Genomic DNA, 19,601 nt, shown 5'->3' with positions numbered 1-19,601 from the left:
AAGTATATTTTTATGGTTTTTTTTTTTTCAAGCTGAAAAATAAAATAAAAATAATCGCGTTGTTTAATTTGACGGTGACTAATAGCGGCGTATTAAATCCGAGCATAGTAAAAAATAATAATTATATTGAAAAAAAAAAAGATTTTGCTATTCAACGACATCTTGCATAATAAATCGCCAAAACTGGAAATTCAATGCTATATTAAGACAGATAAAATGTTTACTATAAAATATGTAGAACCATTTTATTATACCCTTATCGGTAAGAAATAACTAAATAAGGTAAAATACACTCAATTCAATCCAACGGTCCATTTATATGAGCCTAAAATAATGATAAATATACTGTATGATGTGAATATAGTAATGAAATAGTAAATAAGTACAAATTTTAATTTAATTTTTCTCCCCTCAGCCATAAAAGTACTCATTGTACTCAATCCACTACAAAATCCACTAGAAAGCCCTTTTAAAACACGACGTCCATTTTTAGACTGAACTATGTTTTTGCGAGATGTTAACACCAGATCCAAGACAGCAACTATTAGGCTGGCAACCTGGTTTGCTATAAAAGTGCCCCATGGAATGGTAAACTTTGGATTTATCTTGGATAAATAAAATCTTAAATATACTCCAAATATACTGAAAAGACTACCAACCAAAAATTCTCTGGAAAAATTAGAGTAAACCCCACTTAATACAATCATTACAATTGTTATAGGGATCCCAAAAATATAAGTTATTGGATAAACATATTTATTCAAAAATGAAACCATTTTTTTACTTGTCAGATATTCCTCGGCAAATCGAGTACCTATTAATAGAGATCCCATAGATGAGGTTAACTCCACAACTATAACAGATAAAAATTCCATAATACCATATGCTCTATTGGGATAATAGGTAGTCGAGGTGGAATGGTCAAAAAGTTCGTTTATAATTGCAGAATACGAAGATAAAGTACCACAATATCCTATAGTTACTGGAATATGTAATTCACCAATATGAATTATTTGACAAATGCCCATTAAAAAACATGCTGGAATGTTACTCCATAAAATAGTACCGGAAGAAACGTAACTTGGGGAATATGATGCTGATAATTTACCTATCCAATATCTTGTGTGATATGCTAAAATAACAAATGTTAAAAGGGACAAATGAAATTTTACTTCTTCAACGACAAATGAAGTTTTAGTATGAATGCTGCTTCTAATTGTAGCTAATTCAGCGAAATCGTTGGTGTCATCAGGGTTCAAATCATAATTTGTGTTTATATTAGTTGGAGTGTTGTTGTCAACTTGAGAGACTTTGTTTCCATTGTTTGTTGAGATATTTTTGTCTATTGCTTTAATTTCCATCATTTTTATTCTCGTGGCTATTATTAGAAGATATTGCTAAAAAATATGTGTAATTTGTACTCATAACAATGTGTATTTCAGGACAAAAGTTGTATTTTTTTTTTTTTAAGAAAATAAGCTAAAGGCAAAATCGATGTTAACCAACCTTCCAGTCTATAAGTAGTTTAATCAAATGCTTTTACTAGACAGGTACGTGAACAAGTTTTCTTTAAGAGATAAATTCCATTTTAAATGGGTATTACTAAAATATTATATTGTAATGGAGATAAATTTGATACGGCATGATCATACGGCTCAATCGATGGCAAATGCGTCAATAAAGAAAGAAAAAAAAAAAAAATACTAAATTATTTTACCCCTCGGAGCCAAAATAAAACTTTGCTTTTAATACCAGTTGTAATATTTAAATGTATCTTTCATCCTGAACATAGCCAGTAGATTAAGTACTTGTATTAAAAATAATGTCCATCTGTGTTCAACTATTCTATAAACTAAAAGTAAAAATAAAAAATAAAAGATAAAAGATAAAAACTGTTCCAAAAATTTTCATTCTCATAATGCTAAATCTGTTCATATATCGTTAAAAAAAGTAAGAGAAAGTGTAATTGAAAAAAAAAAAAAAAATATAACAGACAAAATGTTGTTTAATAAAGACATACAATGCTATATTATTCACAAAAAATGAATAATATTTCTACGTCAAAGTATTGAATAAGTGAAAAGTATAAAAAGTATAAATACATTTTTTCAAATTCAACCTACTCCTTTATTTTTTTCTTCCTTCTTTTCTTTTGCCTCCTCTTCCTCTTTTGCTAACATGAAAATTATAAAGCATTATCAGTAATATAGAAAAGAAACAAACAAAAATAATATTTCTTTTGAAAGGTAAGCCATCATTCACCGATCATTTAATTATTACCCAAAACATATTTCACATTCGGATAGCCACAACTCAAACTCATTGATGAATGGATTTTTTTTTTTTTTAAAAAAAGAAAAACTTTCATAAATAAAATAATTCTTTTTTTGGTATTTTGCTTAAAATCCACTAAAAAAAAGCATTTTCATGACAAGTACTACACTCGACTTTTTTCTTTCTTTTTTCTTTCTTTTTTTTTTTTTTTTTAGCTATTCTTATCCTAGTTACAGTATTGTCTTTAAAAATGGTTTAAATACAATATAATGAGTAAAACAAAAACTGCTAAAAAAAAATAAACAAGGATTGATCCCCATTTAATAACAGCAAAAGAGAATCTTCAAAAATTATAAATATATAATTAATGAAAAAAAAATGCCATTCTATAATAGTAAATAATAATAACGTAGGATTAACCATAATTTAAGCTAGAAAATACACAAAAAAATGCAGTTTAATAATTCTGTAAACTTAAATTAAATCCCATCTTTATTTAATAATTTGTTTTCCCCTGTAAACTGGTTGCATTAACATTCAGCAAAATACTTTCAAAGATGAAAGTTACCCTTCAAAAATACACAATGAAGGAATAAAGCAACTGGATTTTCCTCCTTGTCGCTTATTCTGTAGGAGCCCATACAAATAAATTAACAAAGCTAGCTATGCGATAAGTGGGTGTAAAGAGGTTACCAAAATCAAATAGTTTAAAATTTTACATCATTCTTATACCATGTCATACTACCACTATATCATTACATATGGGGAAAAAAAAAGTCAGTTTTCTTCTTGTTAATATTTCCGATTAACAAAACACTCCTTTCTGTTCCAGTAATAATGTTTAAGCAATAGTGATGACATCAGGTATAAATGCTGTAGGAAAAAAAAAAAAAAACAAAAAAAAAACTAAAGATTAGAAACCTGATTTTATATTCAATGAAGTTCTGAGTGTGTTGAACCAAATGCACATGTATATGGATATTTTTGAAATATTTCAAAAAAAAAAATGAAAAAGCGGACTAATTAATGATGACTATCTTTCAATAGATTGAGTATTTCCATCTGTAGCTCTTTTGACATGCATTTGTTGATAATATACGAAACAAAAAGATGATTGAATCTTGTAATTTAAAAGAAGGTTCTGCTTTAAAACATCGATCTTTTTTTGTGCAAGCCTTGAAAAAAAAAAAAAAATCATTAACCCGGATTCACGTGATCAAAACGGTAAGATAATTAAAAAATAAAATCAATAATAAAAATGATAATAAATTGTTGGCAAAAGTGTCAGCGGTTACTTATACAAAGCATTTTTGACTTTTTCCTGTTATATAAAACAATTACATATAAATAAGAAGACAAGTCAACAATAAATTAATTTTAAAATAAATTGCACAATGTTGTATGATTTAGACAGTATTAGATCTAACAGTAACTTGAACGAAGATAGAACCAGAGATTATAAAGTAACAAAAAGACTAAGGAGCAAAACAGATACTACTTTTATTTTTGAAAAACGTTTTGGTAATGGCGGCAAAAGTAGAAATGATAACAGGCTGATGTTTCAAAGATTGTGCAAAAGAGGGCATACTACCATGCTTAATTATACTGAATACCATAATACCCATCGTGACAGTGAATCGATTTATATAGACTATTTCTCTATTGCACCCCTAAATAAAATGGGTGCAGGTAATTCAGACAGAGAAATTTCTCCTTTAATTTGTAAAGGAATTTTTAATGGTAATACTGTATCACCACCAATATATAGTTCTACTCCCAAATTAGAAATACAATGTATGGATGATTTCCCAATAAATGTAAAGGAATCTCATGCCAATACCAGCAATGACAAAAGTATTAAGAAAGACTTTAGATTTAATGAAGAAAGCAACGATGACAGAGAAAACACAAAGGTAAATTGCATCAAAAACCAACTAAGGTCTAACAAGAGAAATTTGATAATTCACAAACCTTTAAAAAATATAATAAATCATTGTAACGTTGGCGCTCAAAAGATAAATATGTCTACTATTACCAATAAAGAAGGAAATACTCCAGAAAACAAGCATTTCCAAATTAGAGCCGGATTATCCAAGAAATACAAAATCCCATCTTTACACAAGAAAATTACTAGAAAATGAAAATAACATCTTATTTTAATATAGAATTATAGCTAGCTAACAAATTGAAACTGAGGTTTAGTTTTACATATCCGCATAAAACTCTGTATATTAAGTTTATATTCTAAAATATGTTACCTTATTACTTATATGATAATTTGATCTTCATTCCCCTGTTTCCTTTCATTTCCCTCTTCTTCTATCTGTTGCGATTGCCCTTGTTGTAATCCAGTGTAAAAAAATTCCCACAATTTTGTAACATTTTCAAAATCTTTACCTATATCGTTTATATTCTCCAGTATGACGTTAAAGGTACCCAAATTCTTTAAAATAGATTTCATGGTTTGGTCTATATCTTGTATTAGCATCTCGCGCTGCTCTATAAAATTTCTTTCTTCTTCATCAACATATTCATCAATGCTATTTTTAGTGAAGTCTTCCATAATTGTATTGCTATTTAATAGTTGTTTATCATTATTCTTTTTTTTTTTTTTTTTTTTTTTTTTATTTTATTTATTTTTCTTATTTGTATTTTGCCAAATAGTCTATTTTGCTTTTATAAAAGATATTCTATCAATTATACATATATTCAAGAATTTCTCAAAGGTTTAAACGTGTCGCGAGAAAAAGAGAAAAACTTTTTCTTTTATCAACAATTTACCAGCTCGCCCCTTTTCCTTTTTTTTTTCTTTTTTTTTTTTTACTTTTCGTTTCCTCTTTCTCTCTTTTTTTTCCTTCTTTTTACGCCATGAAATAAAAAAAAAATTAATAAAAAGTATAGCTTCACCAGTATTTTTGGCTGTTTATATGCTTTCAAATAAATCACATGTAAACTGGTCTCTCTAAGCTGGGAGAATAAATCCAAGTGAACAAACTTAAGTTCTGCTAACTGATTTCAGGAGGTTTCTTTTATCCCCCCTTTCATATATCTTTGAAAAGGAGATAAGTATATATGTCACTTTCTGCAGATATCAATTGGCTCTAATGTTGTTCATAAATATTTGTTTTATTGTCAAGAAAAAGGATACATAGTAATCTATTTTTTTTTAATAATAAACCCTGAAAGAATGATATTTATATTATTATTTAATACAAAAGTATGTGTGTACAAGTCATGTATATATTATAACTCAAAAGAATGAGATATATATGGAGCTAAAAACACACACACACACACACACACATTTCTAAGGGGCTTCATTTCAATAACTCGTGTGGGTCAGTCATATGTATATGATATTATACACTATTCTTGTCTTTCTGCACTTATTATCATTAGATCAGTGGTATATATATAAACTAAGATCAAAGCATAACAAGTGAATAGCTTGTACCACTCATATGTATATATTACATAATCTTACAAACAACAAAGCTACCGTCGCCATTATTCACTCACTTCCTCGTCAATATTATGATGTGGTTCAATATCAAATATTAATTCATACTTTCTCCATTTTTTCCTCAGTGGACTTTCTAAATCATCAAATTGCAACTCGTCTTCTTTATCAAACTCATCTAACCAATCCCAATTTTTATAACAATTATCTTTGTTATCCCTTAAATATTGTGCCATTTCTTCCTTTTTAAAAATTAATGGATGATCATTAGTTAAGTATTTCCATAAATGCAACATGTAAAATTTTAAACTTTTTAGCCCTCTAACGAACCCACGATCCTCATATTCTAACGAAGTAGATGGAGGGATTTTTAAATTATTGAAATTTTCAATAACATCCTCCTTAATAACACACTGTGCAAAATCTATCAAGTGTAATCTACAAATATCAAAATCATTATCCTCATCATCGTCTTCATCAACGGCATTCCCATCGTGAACCTGCTGCTGTTGCTGCTCTTCCTTCGCCTCACCATCATACTTTAATAATAAAGAAGCACCATACAACCTATACCCTTTTAAATTTAATATACACTTCTGCAACTTATCTAAGTCATAAATCAGTTTAGGTATTTGTTTAATAATACTAGATACATAAACACCATTATACAAAAATCTGGCCAAGATCCTAGCGAATTGCCAACCAATTTTAACTCTCCTGCCAAAATATTTGTCTCTAGTAAGAAACTTTTGTTCACCGACATCCCAAATTTTCAACCCACATATTCTACACCCCAATAGTCTGGATGTTGTTTGAAAACATTTTTTTCTTTGTGAGGATTGCTTTGTGTCTAGAGCATCAACACCATATTGTCTTGTACCCATTTTTAAATCTAAAACACATGGCTTGCGTAATTTTCTGGTCAAATCTTCCAACAAAATGTATTTAGAAACTATGGTACAGTCATCTGGCTCGATGATTATATTTTCCACACTTGTTGTCCGTTGGTGGTGTATGTTGTTGGGCGCAGTAGGAGCAGAAGAAGCATTGTTTGCAATTTCCATTTCAAATATGGTCTCTTCGTGTCCCTTGTGATTATCCATCGAATTGCTTCTCTTCGATATTTTCAAATTATCAGCTGAAACACATTTTTTGCTACTACTAAGCGCAGTACCACTGTGGCACCTAAATTGTTTTAAATCAGCCACAGTATGCTCAGTTAATGAATCACTACATCTTCTTCTAACGCCTTGGGCCATAGTGTTAATGGTGTTATTGACAGTTTCATTATTAGGAGTGTTTGTATCGGTAGTAATGTTATTAATATAATTATTATAGTAATTTTTTTTACAATTTCTTGGTGCAAATACTTCAGATAAAACTTGCTCTTGTAGTTTGGTGTTGATCATCGTAGTACTTCTATCATTTATTAACATCATCAGGTCATCATCATCACCATTATTATTATTATTATTATTATTATTATTATTATTATTATTATTATTATTATTAATGTTGTCCACGGGTTTTAATAACGGTGAATTGGCAACAGTCACGCTTCTAGAGTTTGGTGCACTGTTGGGAGAGGTTGAAACAGAATTTGGACCACTCGAGACACTGGTATAACCACACTGGTCATGTTCTTTTCTTAGATGAAGGGAAGAACATCTCGTTAGTGAGGATTGATATTTATACAGCAACGAATTTGGAATTATGTGTTTGTTATCGTCTAGTAAAACTTCAACAAAACTGTTTGTTCGGTTAACAGCACCAGCTGTATTGATATTTTTTCTTTTTCTTTTACCACTGCTAGTAGCACTCGAAGAATGATGTGGCTGCTTTTTATTCTTATGTTTCTTTTTGGCCATAGCCTTCATCATATCTTCGTGAGAATTGTAGTGTTGCCGAACATTCAATACCCCTATGTATTTGGGCATAAATTGTAATAAATCTTCATGGTTCAATTCGATATTTTCATACCAACGATTTTCTCTATTAACTAATGCTTTACAAACTGCCATCTTGGAAAATCTAAAAATAGCAGTGTGTCCGCCAACTTTATTATTAAAAGGTTCTAATTCAACAGCCAACGGATATTCCTGATCTTGGTCTTCTTCCTCTGGATTTTCTTTCTTCCGTCCCTTTTCTTGATTTTGATTGCCCTTACTAACGGTTTTAATAAGGGTGCTACTGGATGATTGTTGGATAGTTTCTAGTGTATGAGGAGCCGTTGCAGATCCGATATTACTGTTATTAATGTCCTCAGTGATATTTTCTTGTTTTTCATCCTCCTCCTTCTCCTCCTCCTCATCTACAATCGCGTTTTCATCAATATTTAGTAGTTCTGGGGAGGAATCAAAAAGCATGGTGCTGGCAGCTATGTTCTTACTTTTGGTAGCACCATTAGTTGGTTTTCCATTATTCAATAAAGTTGAATCCGTACTTTTCTTATGAGGATAGTACGTGGCAAAAGACACAGGCGGTTTTAAATCGCCTTCGCCGTCAATTTCATGATGAGCAACATGACACGTTTTGTTATGTTTACTATGGTTGGTATAGTTTTTTTTAACGTTTGTCTCCGTGGCATTATTGTTAGCAGTGATGGTGGAAGTTCTCCCCTTAGAGAAATTAAACTCTGACATTTTATTATACTCCTCATTTGCGGTATTGCTTAGGGGATTTACAATGTTATTAACATTAGTTTTATTAGGCACAGAAGTAAAAGATCCTCTTCTGTATTTGTATAAAGTGTCTTCTATAGAGTTTCTTCTATATGGAACATTGACTTCAGAAACTCTACTATTAAGGTTTCTGGTATTAGTGTTGCCATTTTTGTTGTTATCAGATTTTAGCAGTTCTACTAACTCGATCTCCTTTTCATTGTTGTTAGCATTTTTTGTTTCAAGTGTAGGTGAGTTCGGAGTTTTTGGATTTTCTGGTTCATTAGAAATAATATAACTCTCATTTGGAGGCGCAGAAAGGTTACTGGTTGTGGTGGTATTATTGGCAGTAGTGGAACAATTTCTATTTAATTTGTCGTTGTTAGTATTGCTACTGTCCAAAAAAATTCTTAAACTAGTACTAGCCTTTCTACCTCTTAGAAATGAATTAAGATTATCTTTATTTTCATTGAGGCTTGTAGTTGTGCTATTACTACTATTACTGCTAGTTGTGGATGAAGTGGTTGAAGATATTGATAGTGATCGTGCTACTTCTTCTAATGAATCTGTTCTAGGTTTATCCATTAGGTATAAGGTATTTATTATGTCCTTTGAATATAGCTGTTTTTGAATATCCATGAATGAAATAAGAAATTTTAATAATTTTTTTTTTAATAAAACAAAGGGTAATGAGTTAATAATTTGGAAGGAAAAGAAAAAAAAAAAAAAAAAAAAAAAAAAACAATTGAAAAAATACGAAAAAAAAAAAGGTTTTGTTTTCTAATTATTATTATTTTTTTTTTTTTAAATTTCTTTTTTTTTTTTATTTTTTGGTAAGGGGGTAGGAAAAAGCTATGGTGATAACTTTTTTATTTTATTTTTTTTTGTTAAGGAAAAATGATATTTATATTCTTTCCCTTTCCGTGTTGTCCGATGTCCTATTGTCCTATTGTCCGATGTCTGGTGTATTATATTTTAACTAACAGTAAAAATTCAATGAATGGAAGAGCTCTTCCTTTCTTTGTTTCTTTCTTTCTTTCTTTCTTTCTTATTCTTATTTCCAAAAAGCTTCTTATATATATATATATATATATAACCTTATTAAATATCTTTTAAACTCTTTTAAATTATTATCAACAAATTAAATAAATAACACGTGCGTTTCAAAAAAAAAGATAACTCGTGCATGGGTATTAAAATATAATAATTAATTAATTAATTAATTATCCTTTAATTCCAAATCCGCCTTCTCGGACAATAAAATAACTTATCCCTTTTCCGAACGTATAGAATGATAAATGTATCTCTAAATGCTTTTCTAAGTTATTTTCCAACAGCCAATCACATCACAATGATTTTATTGTTTGAATTTCCCTCTCCTAATAAAAACTTTTTTTTTTTTTTTTTTTTTTTATATATATTTTTTATATATTTTTTTTATCTATTTTTCTTCTTTTCTCTCCCTGCTTTCCAAACTTAATTTTATTTTATATTTTCCCAAGCTTGTTAACCAACAGCCTTTTTTTTTTTTTTTTAAGTTTTTTTTCTGGTCTTTCTATTACGTCCTTTTCTGGCAGGCAACGTACATTTTTTGATTAAATCTATAAAATTCACCTGTTTAAGGGAAAAGAAGAAAAACAGAGAAATCAAGGAATTCATAAATACACAATGTACAAAACTGTCGGTACCAATTTATCTCGTTCTTTAATTAATTCTCAAAGAAATTATGCCACTTTGAGAGAAATTGAGACCAGATTAAAATCTATTAAAAATATTGAAAAGATCACAAAGACAATGAAAATTGTTGCTTCCACTCGTTTAACCAAAGCAGAACGTGCAAAAGTTACTTCAGATCAATATGTTAAAGCCGATCAAACTTTTTATAACAATGCTGAAACTGCAGAAGTTAAAGAAGAAGAAAAAGAACCAACAAATTTGATTATTGCCATCACATCTGATAAGGGTTTGTGTGGTTCTATTCACTCTCAATTGGCTAAAGCAGTCAGAAATAGATTAAAGGAAATTCCAACTGCCGATGTTATTACTATTGGTGATAAGATTAAGAATCAAATCATGAGAACCCATGCTAGTAATTTGAAATTGGCCTTCAACGGTGTCGGTAAGAGTGCACCAACTTTTGAAGAAAGTTCTTTGATTGCTAATAAGATTTTGGACTTTGCTGCTGAAAAAACCCCATACACAACTGTAGAAATCCATTATAACAATCCGGTTTCTTCTTTAAGTTTTGAACCAAGTATTGAACCAGTTTATTCTGCTGAACAAATTAAAAAATCTCCAGGCATTTCCAGATATGAGATTGATGGTGACGCTGGTGTCCCACAAGATTTGTTTGAGTTTGCTTTAGCTAACAAAATCTTGGCATCTATGGGTAATGGTTACTGTGCTGAGGTTTCTGCTAGAAGAAATGCGATGGATAACGCTTCCAAGAATGCCGGTGACATGATTAACAGATACTCTATTTTGTATAACAGAACTAGACAAGCTGTTATTACCAATGAATTGGTTGATATTATTACCGGTGCTACTGCTTTAGATTAAAGCAGATAAATATTGAGTGAATGAATGAAGGAAAAAAAAAAAAAAAGTATATATTCTCTTATGTGTTTTTTTTTTTTCTTTTTTTTTTTTTTTAAAAAAAAAATTTTGTCTTTAATCGGTTAATGTTTTCTTTTTGTTTATAAGACGTATAAAAAACCATACATATGAAGTATTTAAGAATTGTGTGCTGAAAGTAATTAAATATTCTTTTTTTTTTTTTTTTTTGGGATTTTTGGGCATTAACTTTATGTCATTATTATTTATCATTATAGGAAATCAATTCTTTTTGTTTGATTAATTTTTTTTTTTTTTTCGTAATAAATTTGGCATTCTTCTTGCATATGAATGTTTTTTTTTCCGTTTGTTTCCCTTTATATATATAAAAAAAAAAAAAAAAAAGATGTCAGACATTTGTTACAAAAAAATAATAAATTGAAAAAACGTTTGAGATTTGTTTAAAAAATGTTTAGCATTAGTATAAGAAGATGGAAATATCAATAACTAACCAAAGGAGGAAAAAAAGGTTTATATATAAACAGACTTAAAAACAATTATAATGACCTTGTTTTTTTTTGTTTTTATCCTATTTTATCAAGTTTATGGTGTCAGTATGTATCTTATTTCTGGTTTTAGCGCTCTATAAAAATTATTATAGTATCTTATACTTCCTATGAATCTTCATCCTATAAACTAAACATCTAACTAGCGTACATACATATCTATAGATAGATAGATTTCACAAGTAAAAAAAAAATATATATATATATTGCTGTACAAAAATCATGATTTCCGTTTCTTTAATATGGTTTGGAGTTAAAAAAATGCCAAGGGTTTTATCTCTGGTTCTTAATTTGATAGCTATTTTTCTATTATGCTTCCTTTTGGTTGGTTGCTCGAATAATAATCAAACATCAACTTTTTTATTAAAATATAAATTCAATCAAGACTCACCAATGTATAAAATTGTTTCAAATTCTTTTAATGATACTAGAACATCAACTACTAATAATAGCACCAAAGTAAGTTTAAAAGGTTTAGAAGATATAGAAATTAAAACTGGGTTGCTAGGTATTTGTGTAACTAATTTACCTGAATCTTTTTCTCAAAATTATACTGGTAATTCCGTATGCTTTAATAGATTTAAGTCAACAACTAATATGACGCTCTATAACGATTTGGAAATTAAGATATTGACATTCGGCAGTAGTAGTAGTAGTAGTAGTAATAATGACAATACGGAGAACACCAGCAATTTAAATATCTTTCAAATTGCTTTAGAACAATTAAAAATTATTCACCCTGGTGTTTTAATTGCCACAATTGTTTGTAGTTTATTTACGTTTTGTTTCATTGTTTATGTGACAGTGCCATATAACCTGTTGCCCTTCAAGAAAACAATTAATCTAGTCACTATTGGCATTGCAACATTATCAACCGTTTTACAAGGCTTTAATGCTATTTTAATTGCAATAGGTGTAAAGACCATGGTCAATGTTGTTAATGATGCCACGATGAACATTTTATTAATTGAGTCAGGTAATAAGGCACAAGCTATGAACTGGACCGCGTTTGCGTTGTTGTTATTGGTCTGTTTTATTTTAGTGGGATTATATTTCAGAGATTATAGTCATAATAATACCAAACACACCATGTCAAACAAAAATAAAAGTATTAAAGAAAAGAGAAATCCCTCTGAAAGGTATGATAAAGACAATAATATTACTGATATTTTTACTAGTAGTAAATATAAAAATAAAGATGACATGGAAAGTGCCAATGATTATTCATCAGGATGTACCAAAGTTTAAGTTAAGGGGAAAAGAAAGAAACGTGATGGAAATGGATGTATCGAGCAATGAAAGTTAAAAAGAAAAAAAAAAAAGAAAGAAAGAAAGAGGTCATCTTCTTTATTCTGCTAATCTGTGGATTTGATTTATTATTAGTATTTTGTGTACTCTACATGCATTTCTATATATATCTTCTTCATACGTTCAAAATAACGCATGATACTAATGCAATTATTTTTCCTTTTTCCTTTTTTTTTTTTTTTTTTTTTTTTATTACTTTTAATTTTTGACTTAAACGAAGCTCTTATATATCTATGTCGCTATTCATTTAATTATTTACTTACCTATTTATAGCAACCCCATGATGAATAAAAGAATATTATTACGTTAAGTGTTCTTAATTAGAGTCTTATGTTCTTCTAAAGAAGAAATACAAAAAAAAACAATTTAATAATTAACCCACAGTAAGAGTTGCATACATTGTATCACTTCAACCTACCAAAGGTGTATTTAAACATATATTTCTAAAAAAAAATGTTTAAAATAATATTGAAACTAATAAAAACTTTATTATTCCCAATATTAACTTTGCTTCATTGGATTACTAAAAATTATTCTCATATTTTCGCAAACCTTTATGACTATTTTGATTCAAAAACAAGATTAAGAGAAGATTTCCACATTGCTCCTTATTTTTTCATAGCACTATTTTCATACATAAAGTCATTAATTATTACCAAAAAATTCCAATATTGGTACATCTTCGAATCGAAGGTTTCTAAACACCCTAAGAAATTATGTTTAGTCTATCCTAACTTACAAGCCAATGGTGATTTCAATATTGAACAATACACCTATAAAGAAGTTTATGATATTGTTTTAAGACTATCCTATTATTTACACAACGATTTGAATATCAAAGAAGCTGAAATTGTAGGAATGTACTACACCAATAAGCCAACTTTTATTTTTTTTTGGTTGGCTTTATGGAATTTGGGTGCCATCCCAGCTTTTATGAATTACAACTCAACTGGTGCACCATTAATTCATTCCTTAAAGATTGCCAACATTAAACATGTTTTAATTGATCCTGAAACTATTGACGTATTTACCCTGAATAAGCCAGATATTATGCAAAATTTCCCCTATATTAAGTTACATGAAATCAATGAAGACAGCTTATATTCCAATGTATTGTTTAACGCAGAAAAGTATCCTAAGTTTAGACAGTCAGATAAGATAAGATCGCCCAAAACTTTGACTGACTACAGTCCTGCCTGTTTAATTTATACAAGTGGTACAACAGGGTTACCGAAATCAGCCATTATGTCATGGCGCAAAGCTTGTTTGGGTTGCAGTCTATTTGGTCGTATTTACCATATGAATGGAAAAAACAGTGTTGTTTTCACTGCAATGCCTCTATATCATTCAACAGCTGCATTATTGGGTGTTTGTGCAGTCTTTTCTCAGGGTGGCTGTGTCGCGTTATCTCATAAATTCAGCGCAAGTACGTTTTGGAAACAAGTTTATCTAACAAAGGCCACCCATGTCCAATACGTTGGTGAAATTTGTCGTTACTTATTGAATACAAAGCCCAGCCAATATGAACAGTTACATAACGTGAAAATTGCTTATGGTAATGGTTTACGTCCCGATATATGGACTGATTTTAAAAAAAGATTTAATATCCCTGTTATTGGTGAATTTTATGCCTCCACCGAAGCACCATTTGCTACAACCTCCTATCAAACAGGAGATTTTGGTGTTGGTGCTTGCAGAAATTACGGACCATTGGTAACTTGGTTTTTATCTTACGAGCAAAGGTTAGTTAAAATGGATCCAAATGATAGTGCCAAAGTGTATAGAGATCCTCAAGATGGATTATGTAGAGATCCTGAGATTGGTGAGCCAGGAGAAGTTTTGATGAGGATTTTTTTTCCGAAAAAGCCAGAGACTTCTTTCCAGGGCTATTTAGGCAATAAAAGTGCTACTGATTCTAAAGTTTTAAGAGATGTGTTTCGTAATGGAGACGCTTGGTACAGATCCGGTGACTTGTTGAAAAGTGATAAGTATGGATTGTGGTATTTTGTCGATAGAATGGGTGATACTTTTAGATGGAAATCGGAAAACGTTTCTACAAAGGAAGTTGAGGACCAATTTATGCATACTGCTCTTGGTGAAAAGTGTATTGATGAAATAGTTGTTGTTGGTTTGAAAGTTTTAAATTTCGAAGGTAAATGTGGGTTTGCATGTATCAGTTTGAAAAAAGATGGGTCTAATTTTCAAAGTGTTGAACAACGTGTTGAATTTTTAAACAAAATTCTGGAAACATTAAATAAGAATTTGCCTAAGTATGCTCTACCTGTATTTGTTAAATTTGTTGATGAAATTGAGCATACCGATAATCATAAAATTAAAAAGACCAGCTACAGTAACCAAATGTTACCACATGGTTCAGGTAATAATGAAACACTATATTTTCTGCGTAACTATAAAAAATATCAAGAATTAACAGATAAGGACTGGGATGATATTAAAAATAATATTATAAAATTGTAATAATAAGAATAATATTATTTATTTATTATTATTATTCTTCTTATTATTGTTCTTTTTTTTGCTGAAATCCACATGTGTTAAATACTTTATTTGATAAACATATGTAACTTAAATAAAAAGAAGAAAAGAGTGAGTGAGAGAGAGAGAGAGAGAGAGAGAAAAAAGAAAATGTAACAAGCCCTTCTATTTTTGTTTAAAAAAATGGACACAACTTCTTTAAAATAACACCAAATAGCAATACAGTTGTGGTTACTGGCAAAAATAATATTGCAATATATTCATATGTGGTAACCCCGCAAATACTGGTTATTGACTTAGTATTTGGCAAAGTACTGAAGTCACCATTCTGGTAATAATAATTCATAAAGGCATCTTTTTCTCTCCATATATTAAATATCCAATCATTGAATTCTTCTTCGTCGTCTATTGGAATGTCAGATAATTTGAATGCTCTCATATGAATATCTACAATTTTGGGAGCTTTCCCCTTCAAAAAAATATCAAACAATTTATAAACATCCTGGCCATACTCTTCTTTCTTCACAGCGGAGTAACCTATGGTAGAATCATAAACATATTCACAGCTCTGTCTCAACTTCAATAATACTTCTCGTATCCCAGTTGTGTGTGGCACTAGGACATTCTCATAGGGTTCAAGATCAATTTTTTTAGCAAATTGGGCGCTTTTTGATCTGGTATGCTCACTTAAATTAGTACCTTCGGGAAATAAAATTAAGCTGTATGGCCAATGAATACTATTTAGATTGCTAACGGTATTCTGGCCCCAATCAAATTCTCCCTCAATGGAAACTCTTTTAGGTAAATTTCCACTTAGCCTACCGCATCCTAAGGCATCCGTGTTCAATTCGGTCAAATGATTATGTAAATTGACTTTATCCAGATTCCACTTCCTGCTCATGAAAATAAACCTATAATTTCTCATACCGTAACCTAAAATTGGAATATATTCCAAAGATTTTTTCAGCATAATATATACAGATCCAGCTAGGTTAGACGTATAGGTAATCCACCATAAGAAAACCCAATCCGTATATATCTGATGATTTGACATTATGACTGAGGTAGAGGCCAAATGTGTTTTTATTAATTTAGTTTTTGGATCCAATGCAATAGCATTTGGATTAATAGTAGTCGTGTCAATAGTTAAACGTATTTTGGAGTGAGCCACTACACTGTAGATGGTAACTAATAACAGAATAAATCTTTTCTTAGTTAAATTTAAAGATTCTTGTCTTTTTATTGGATTTTTTGAGAAAAAAAAGTTAATAAATAGCTGCGAAAATGTAATAATAAAGGCATTATAAAGGAAAACTACAATAACTAAGAACGTTATTATATATTTGATTATTTTTTTTAATGCATCCATATTATACCTAGTTTTATTGATAAGAAGTTCCTTTGGCTTTTGAAGGTAGAGTATCTTTTTTCCCTTTTTTCTTTTCAAGATAATTTTTTATAAAGTGGAATTTAAGATTTAAGCTTATAGAGAATTTTTGAATGATAGTGTAAGATAATTCAAAAGTGGTAAACACCAACTCCTTTTTTTTTTTTTTTTTTTTTTTTTTTTAAACGTGGAAAAAAGATTTTCAGAGGAGAAATGAAAAAAAAAAATTTCTAATAGCTTTTTTTTTTTTTAATTTAGAAAAAGCAAAAACCTTAAAATAACTTCAAGCCATGATAAATTTGATCTAAAAATTTTATTTAACTTTCAAAAATCAAAAATAATTAATCTCTTTAATGAAATATTAAAGGAAATCAAAATAAAAGTTTCCGATATATATATATATATATATATGTATGTATTAAAATTATATGAAAGTATATATGATATATAATTGAGATAAAAAGCTCATCTTGAAACAATTTCATACAAGTGTTCTAAATCATAATGCTCGCTCCAATAGTCACTTTTTTTCTTTAAGATAATTAAAACCACACTACTACCCAAAACAATAAATGCTAACATTGTGAAAGCCCAGCCTGTTGTCATACCTAGAAGCATTGGTTCATCGACAAACACAGCAACTGCAGCAAAAATCTGCCTAATTAAGTTATTCAATGCAACACCGGTGGCACCTCTTCCAGGCAAGGAATCAACTAAATAAGAAACAACGGCACCGATAGTCATCATCGATGCAAACCCAAACAACGCAGTCCCAACCAATGGTGTAACCCAGTGTTGTTTTTTATCCAAACACCAACCAAATATAATCAACGATACAGGGAATGCAATAACTGACGCAACAACATTATAAGAAATACGAGCCTGTGGAGCCAAATATCCGTGTTTTTTTTTGTAGTCAACCAATAGTTGGTCAACCCACTTACCACCAAAAATAGAGGCTAAAATATAGGTGACAGAATTTGGAATATATAATAGACCGATATATAGCGGTCTGAAATTATATGGGGATCTTGAATATGAATACTCCACTGTTATGTTCACAAAATACACACATGAAAATGTGATTGAGGAGAATGCAATAGCTAACGCAACGGGAGGATACTTCAAGAAAACAACTGATTTCAAAGGTTTTATCAGATAAATGTATAACGTGTGTTTCCAATTAGATTTCTTTTCTTCAGTATCTTCATTAGTTTCTTGTTCCTGTCCTATTTCCACGTCTATTTCTGTTAGCACTTTTTCCATGTTTTGTTCGCGCAACTCCTTTTCTAGGTTGATATCATGTCTGTTGCGTGTTGTTATCTTGGTGATTTGCGGGGTTAAGGGATCTAAAATAGGTGGGAGATTTTGTTCGTCCTCGCTGTTATTGTCTTCGTTGTATTCTTCGTTTGTTAGAGTATTCTCTCTATTAGATGTTAAAACCCTCTCAATAACACGTTCATCAATATTGACTTGGTCGTGGTCTTTCTTCTTGCCGTTATTGTTATAATTGTTGCCTGTTTCCTCTTCGTCATCTTTATATTTAGTAGTGGCAGTTTTATTATTATCGTTGATGTGCATTTTAAAATATTCGACATCTTCTTCCGAAACAGCAGTAGAAGTTGAAGTAGATGAATTTGATGCTGCTGCCGCTGCTGCTGCTGCTACTTCTAAATTATGTTTTCTACTAGCCTCTTTCCTTTCTCTTAATGCATTTATAATGGCTTGTTTGTTATCTTGAAGTCTTAAAGTTTCCGGTAACAGTAAAATCAATAAAATCACGTTAACCCCAGCTAAAATAACCATAAACCACTGAGTAGATTTCCAACTCCATCTGTTAACTAATAATGACCCAAAAATTGGTGATAAAAGCGGGGCCATCAATGGGCCTAAATAATATAACCCTAAATTCTTACCCCTTTGCTCGGGAGCATATAAATCAGCAATGGTACCAGCACCCACACTTTGAACACTGGCACTGGACCCACCACATAACACTCTTAGTATAATAAAACTTTCGATATTTTTACAAAGACCACAGCCAATATTAAAAGCAAACAATAGAGTAAAAGAAATTACGTAAACCGTTCTTCTGCCACGAAATTCGGAAATACTACTCCACCATAATGGGAAAATACCCAAACTTAATAAATAGATACCAACCGAAACATTAACTTTAATAGTTGTTGTATTGAAGTCTTCGACAATCTCGTTTATACAGGGGAAAATGATTGAAGTACCCATAGGACCCATGATAGAAGCATATGCCACTAGAAAAACAATAAACTTCTTAACTGCAGGTGGATAATCTCGAGCATCTTTATATTCAGGCACAATTGCTAACTGAGCTAATAATCCTCTTCTTTTCTTTCTGGGCACTAAAAGCTCTTTGTTTTTTCTTAAATTGGTTACAGATTTTTCTAACGATAGGTTTTCATCGGTAGGCTCAGCACCCTTGCCGATATTATCGTTTTCATCATGGCTAGCATTATTAGCATAGTATTGAGTGGGCTGCTGATCTTTTATGTTATTCTGCAAATTTTCGCTATAGTCATTAGCATCATATCTCTCTATGGATGACACTATACTTTGCGATATAGACATTCTAGAGCTATTATTATCTTCTTCCGAGTGCAGATGATTCATTTATGCTGGTTGTATCTTAGGATAATCTTTTGGTTATCGGTGTTACTATTGTTCCTATTTATAGTTTATGTCAAAACCTAATAAAATGTAATAAAATATTTAAAAAAAAAACTTTCGTTTGAAGGAAAGGAAGGGGGTGGAGGAGATGTTTTTTTTTTTGTATGTACTTCGCTTTTTTTAGTTTAGTGATAGACGTAATGATTAAAACATCTATATTTAAAAAAAAATCTTGTAATTTTCTTTTTCTGTTA

General features: G+C 30.1%; 9 protein-coding genes and 1 non-coding gene across 10 annotated transcripts; 5 read left to right on the top strand and 5 right to left on the bottom strand.

The window, feature by feature from the left end:
• Positions 1-293: 293 nt before the first annotated feature.
• On the bottom strand, positions 294-1,364 carry SCDLUD_003627 (FluC/FEX family fluoride channel; the record flags this gene model as incomplete). Its single annotated transcript, XM_046078174.1, has 1 exon — positions 294-1,364. One exon carries the CDS (start codon positions 1,362-1,364, stop codon positions 294-296), a length of 1,071 nt encoding a protein of 356 aa, XP_045934566.1.
• A 2,304-nt stretch (positions 1,365-3,668) lies between these two features.
• SCDLUD_003626 (uncharacterized protein) lies at positions 3,669-4,415 on the top strand (the record flags this gene model as incomplete). The annotated part of the gene is made up of 1 exon (XM_046076680.1): positions 3,669-4,415. One exon carries the CDS (start codon positions 3,669-3,671, stop codon positions 4,413-4,415), a length of 747 nt encoding a protein of 248 aa, XP_045934565.1.
• Positions 4,416-4,540: 125 nt separating this feature from the next.
• Positions 4,541-4,837, bottom strand: DAD1 (Dad1p; the record flags this gene model as incomplete). Its single annotated transcript, XM_046078173.1, has 1 exon — positions 4,541-4,837. The coding sequence occupies one exon, from the start codon at positions 4,835-4,837 to the stop codon at positions 4,541-4,543; it is 297 nt and encodes a 98-aa protein (XP_045934564.1).
• Positions 4,838-5,164: 327 nt separating this feature from the next.
• SCDLUD_003624 lies at positions 5,165-5,395 on the top strand. Its single transcript, XR_006829226.1, has one exon. It is a non-coding gene; the product is annotated as a snR161 (small nucleolar RNA).
• A 386-nt stretch (positions 5,396-5,781) lies between these two features.
• KCS1 (inositol polyphosphate kinase KCS1) lies at positions 5,782-8,979 on the bottom strand (the record flags this gene model as incomplete). The annotated part of the gene is made up of 1 exon (XM_046078172.1): positions 5,782-8,979. One exon carries the CDS (start codon positions 8,977-8,979, stop codon positions 5,782-5,784), a length of 3,198 nt encoding a protein of 1,065 aa, XP_045934563.1.
• A 1,083-nt stretch (positions 8,980-10,062) lies between these two features.
• On the top strand, positions 10,063-10,953 carry ATP3 (F1F0 ATP synthase subunit gamma; the record flags this gene model as incomplete). The annotated part of the gene is made up of 1 exon (XM_046078171.1): positions 10,063-10,953. One exon carries the CDS (start codon positions 10,063-10,065, stop codon positions 10,951-10,953), a length of 891 nt encoding a protein of 296 aa, XP_045934562.1.
• A 782-nt stretch (positions 10,954-11,735) lies between these two features.
• FIG1 (Fig1p) lies at positions 11,736-12,761 on the top strand (the record flags this gene model as incomplete). The annotated part of the gene is made up of 1 exon (XM_046081459.1): positions 11,736-12,761. The coding sequence occupies one exon, from the start codon at positions 11,736-11,738 to the stop codon at positions 12,759-12,761; it is 1,026 nt and encodes a 341-aa protein (XP_045934561.1).
• Positions 12,762-13,274: 513 nt separating this feature from the next.
• FAT1 (long-chain fatty acid transporter FAT1) lies at positions 13,275-15,299 on the top strand (the record flags this gene model as incomplete). The annotated part of the gene is made up of 1 exon (XM_046078170.1): positions 13,275-15,299. One exon carries the CDS (start codon positions 13,275-13,277, stop codon positions 15,297-15,299), a length of 2,025 nt encoding a protein of 674 aa, XP_045934560.1.
• A 193-nt stretch (positions 15,300-15,492) lies between these two features.
• SCDLUD_003619 (lysophospholipid acyltransferase family protein) lies at positions 15,493-16,686 on the bottom strand (the record flags this gene model as incomplete). The annotated part of the gene is made up of 1 exon (XM_046078169.1): positions 15,493-16,686. One exon carries the CDS (start codon positions 16,684-16,686, stop codon positions 15,493-15,495), a length of 1,194 nt encoding a protein of 397 aa, XP_045934559.1.
• Positions 16,687-17,169: 483 nt separating this feature from the next.
• QDR3 (Qdr3p) lies at positions 17,170-19,350 on the bottom strand (the record flags this gene model as incomplete). The annotated part of the gene is made up of 1 exon (XM_046078168.1): positions 17,170-19,350. The coding sequence occupies one exon, from the start codon at positions 19,348-19,350 to the stop codon at positions 17,170-17,172; it is 2,181 nt and encodes a 726-aa protein (XP_045934558.1).
• Between the last annotated feature and the right edge of the window lie 251 nt (positions 19,351-19,601).

This window comes from Saccharomycodes ludwigii, chromosome IV, assembly GCF_020623625.1.
Source record: "Saccharomycodes ludwigii strain NBRC 1722 chromosome IV, whole genome shotgun sequence".
Classification (NCBI taxonomy): Eukaryota; Fungi; Ascomycota; class Saccharomycetes; order Saccharomycodales; family Saccharomycodaceae; genus Saccharomycodes; species Saccharomycodes ludwigii.
The sequence above is the reverse complement of the archived record's forward strand: the minus strand, read 5'-3'. Positions and strand labels throughout refer to the sequence as shown.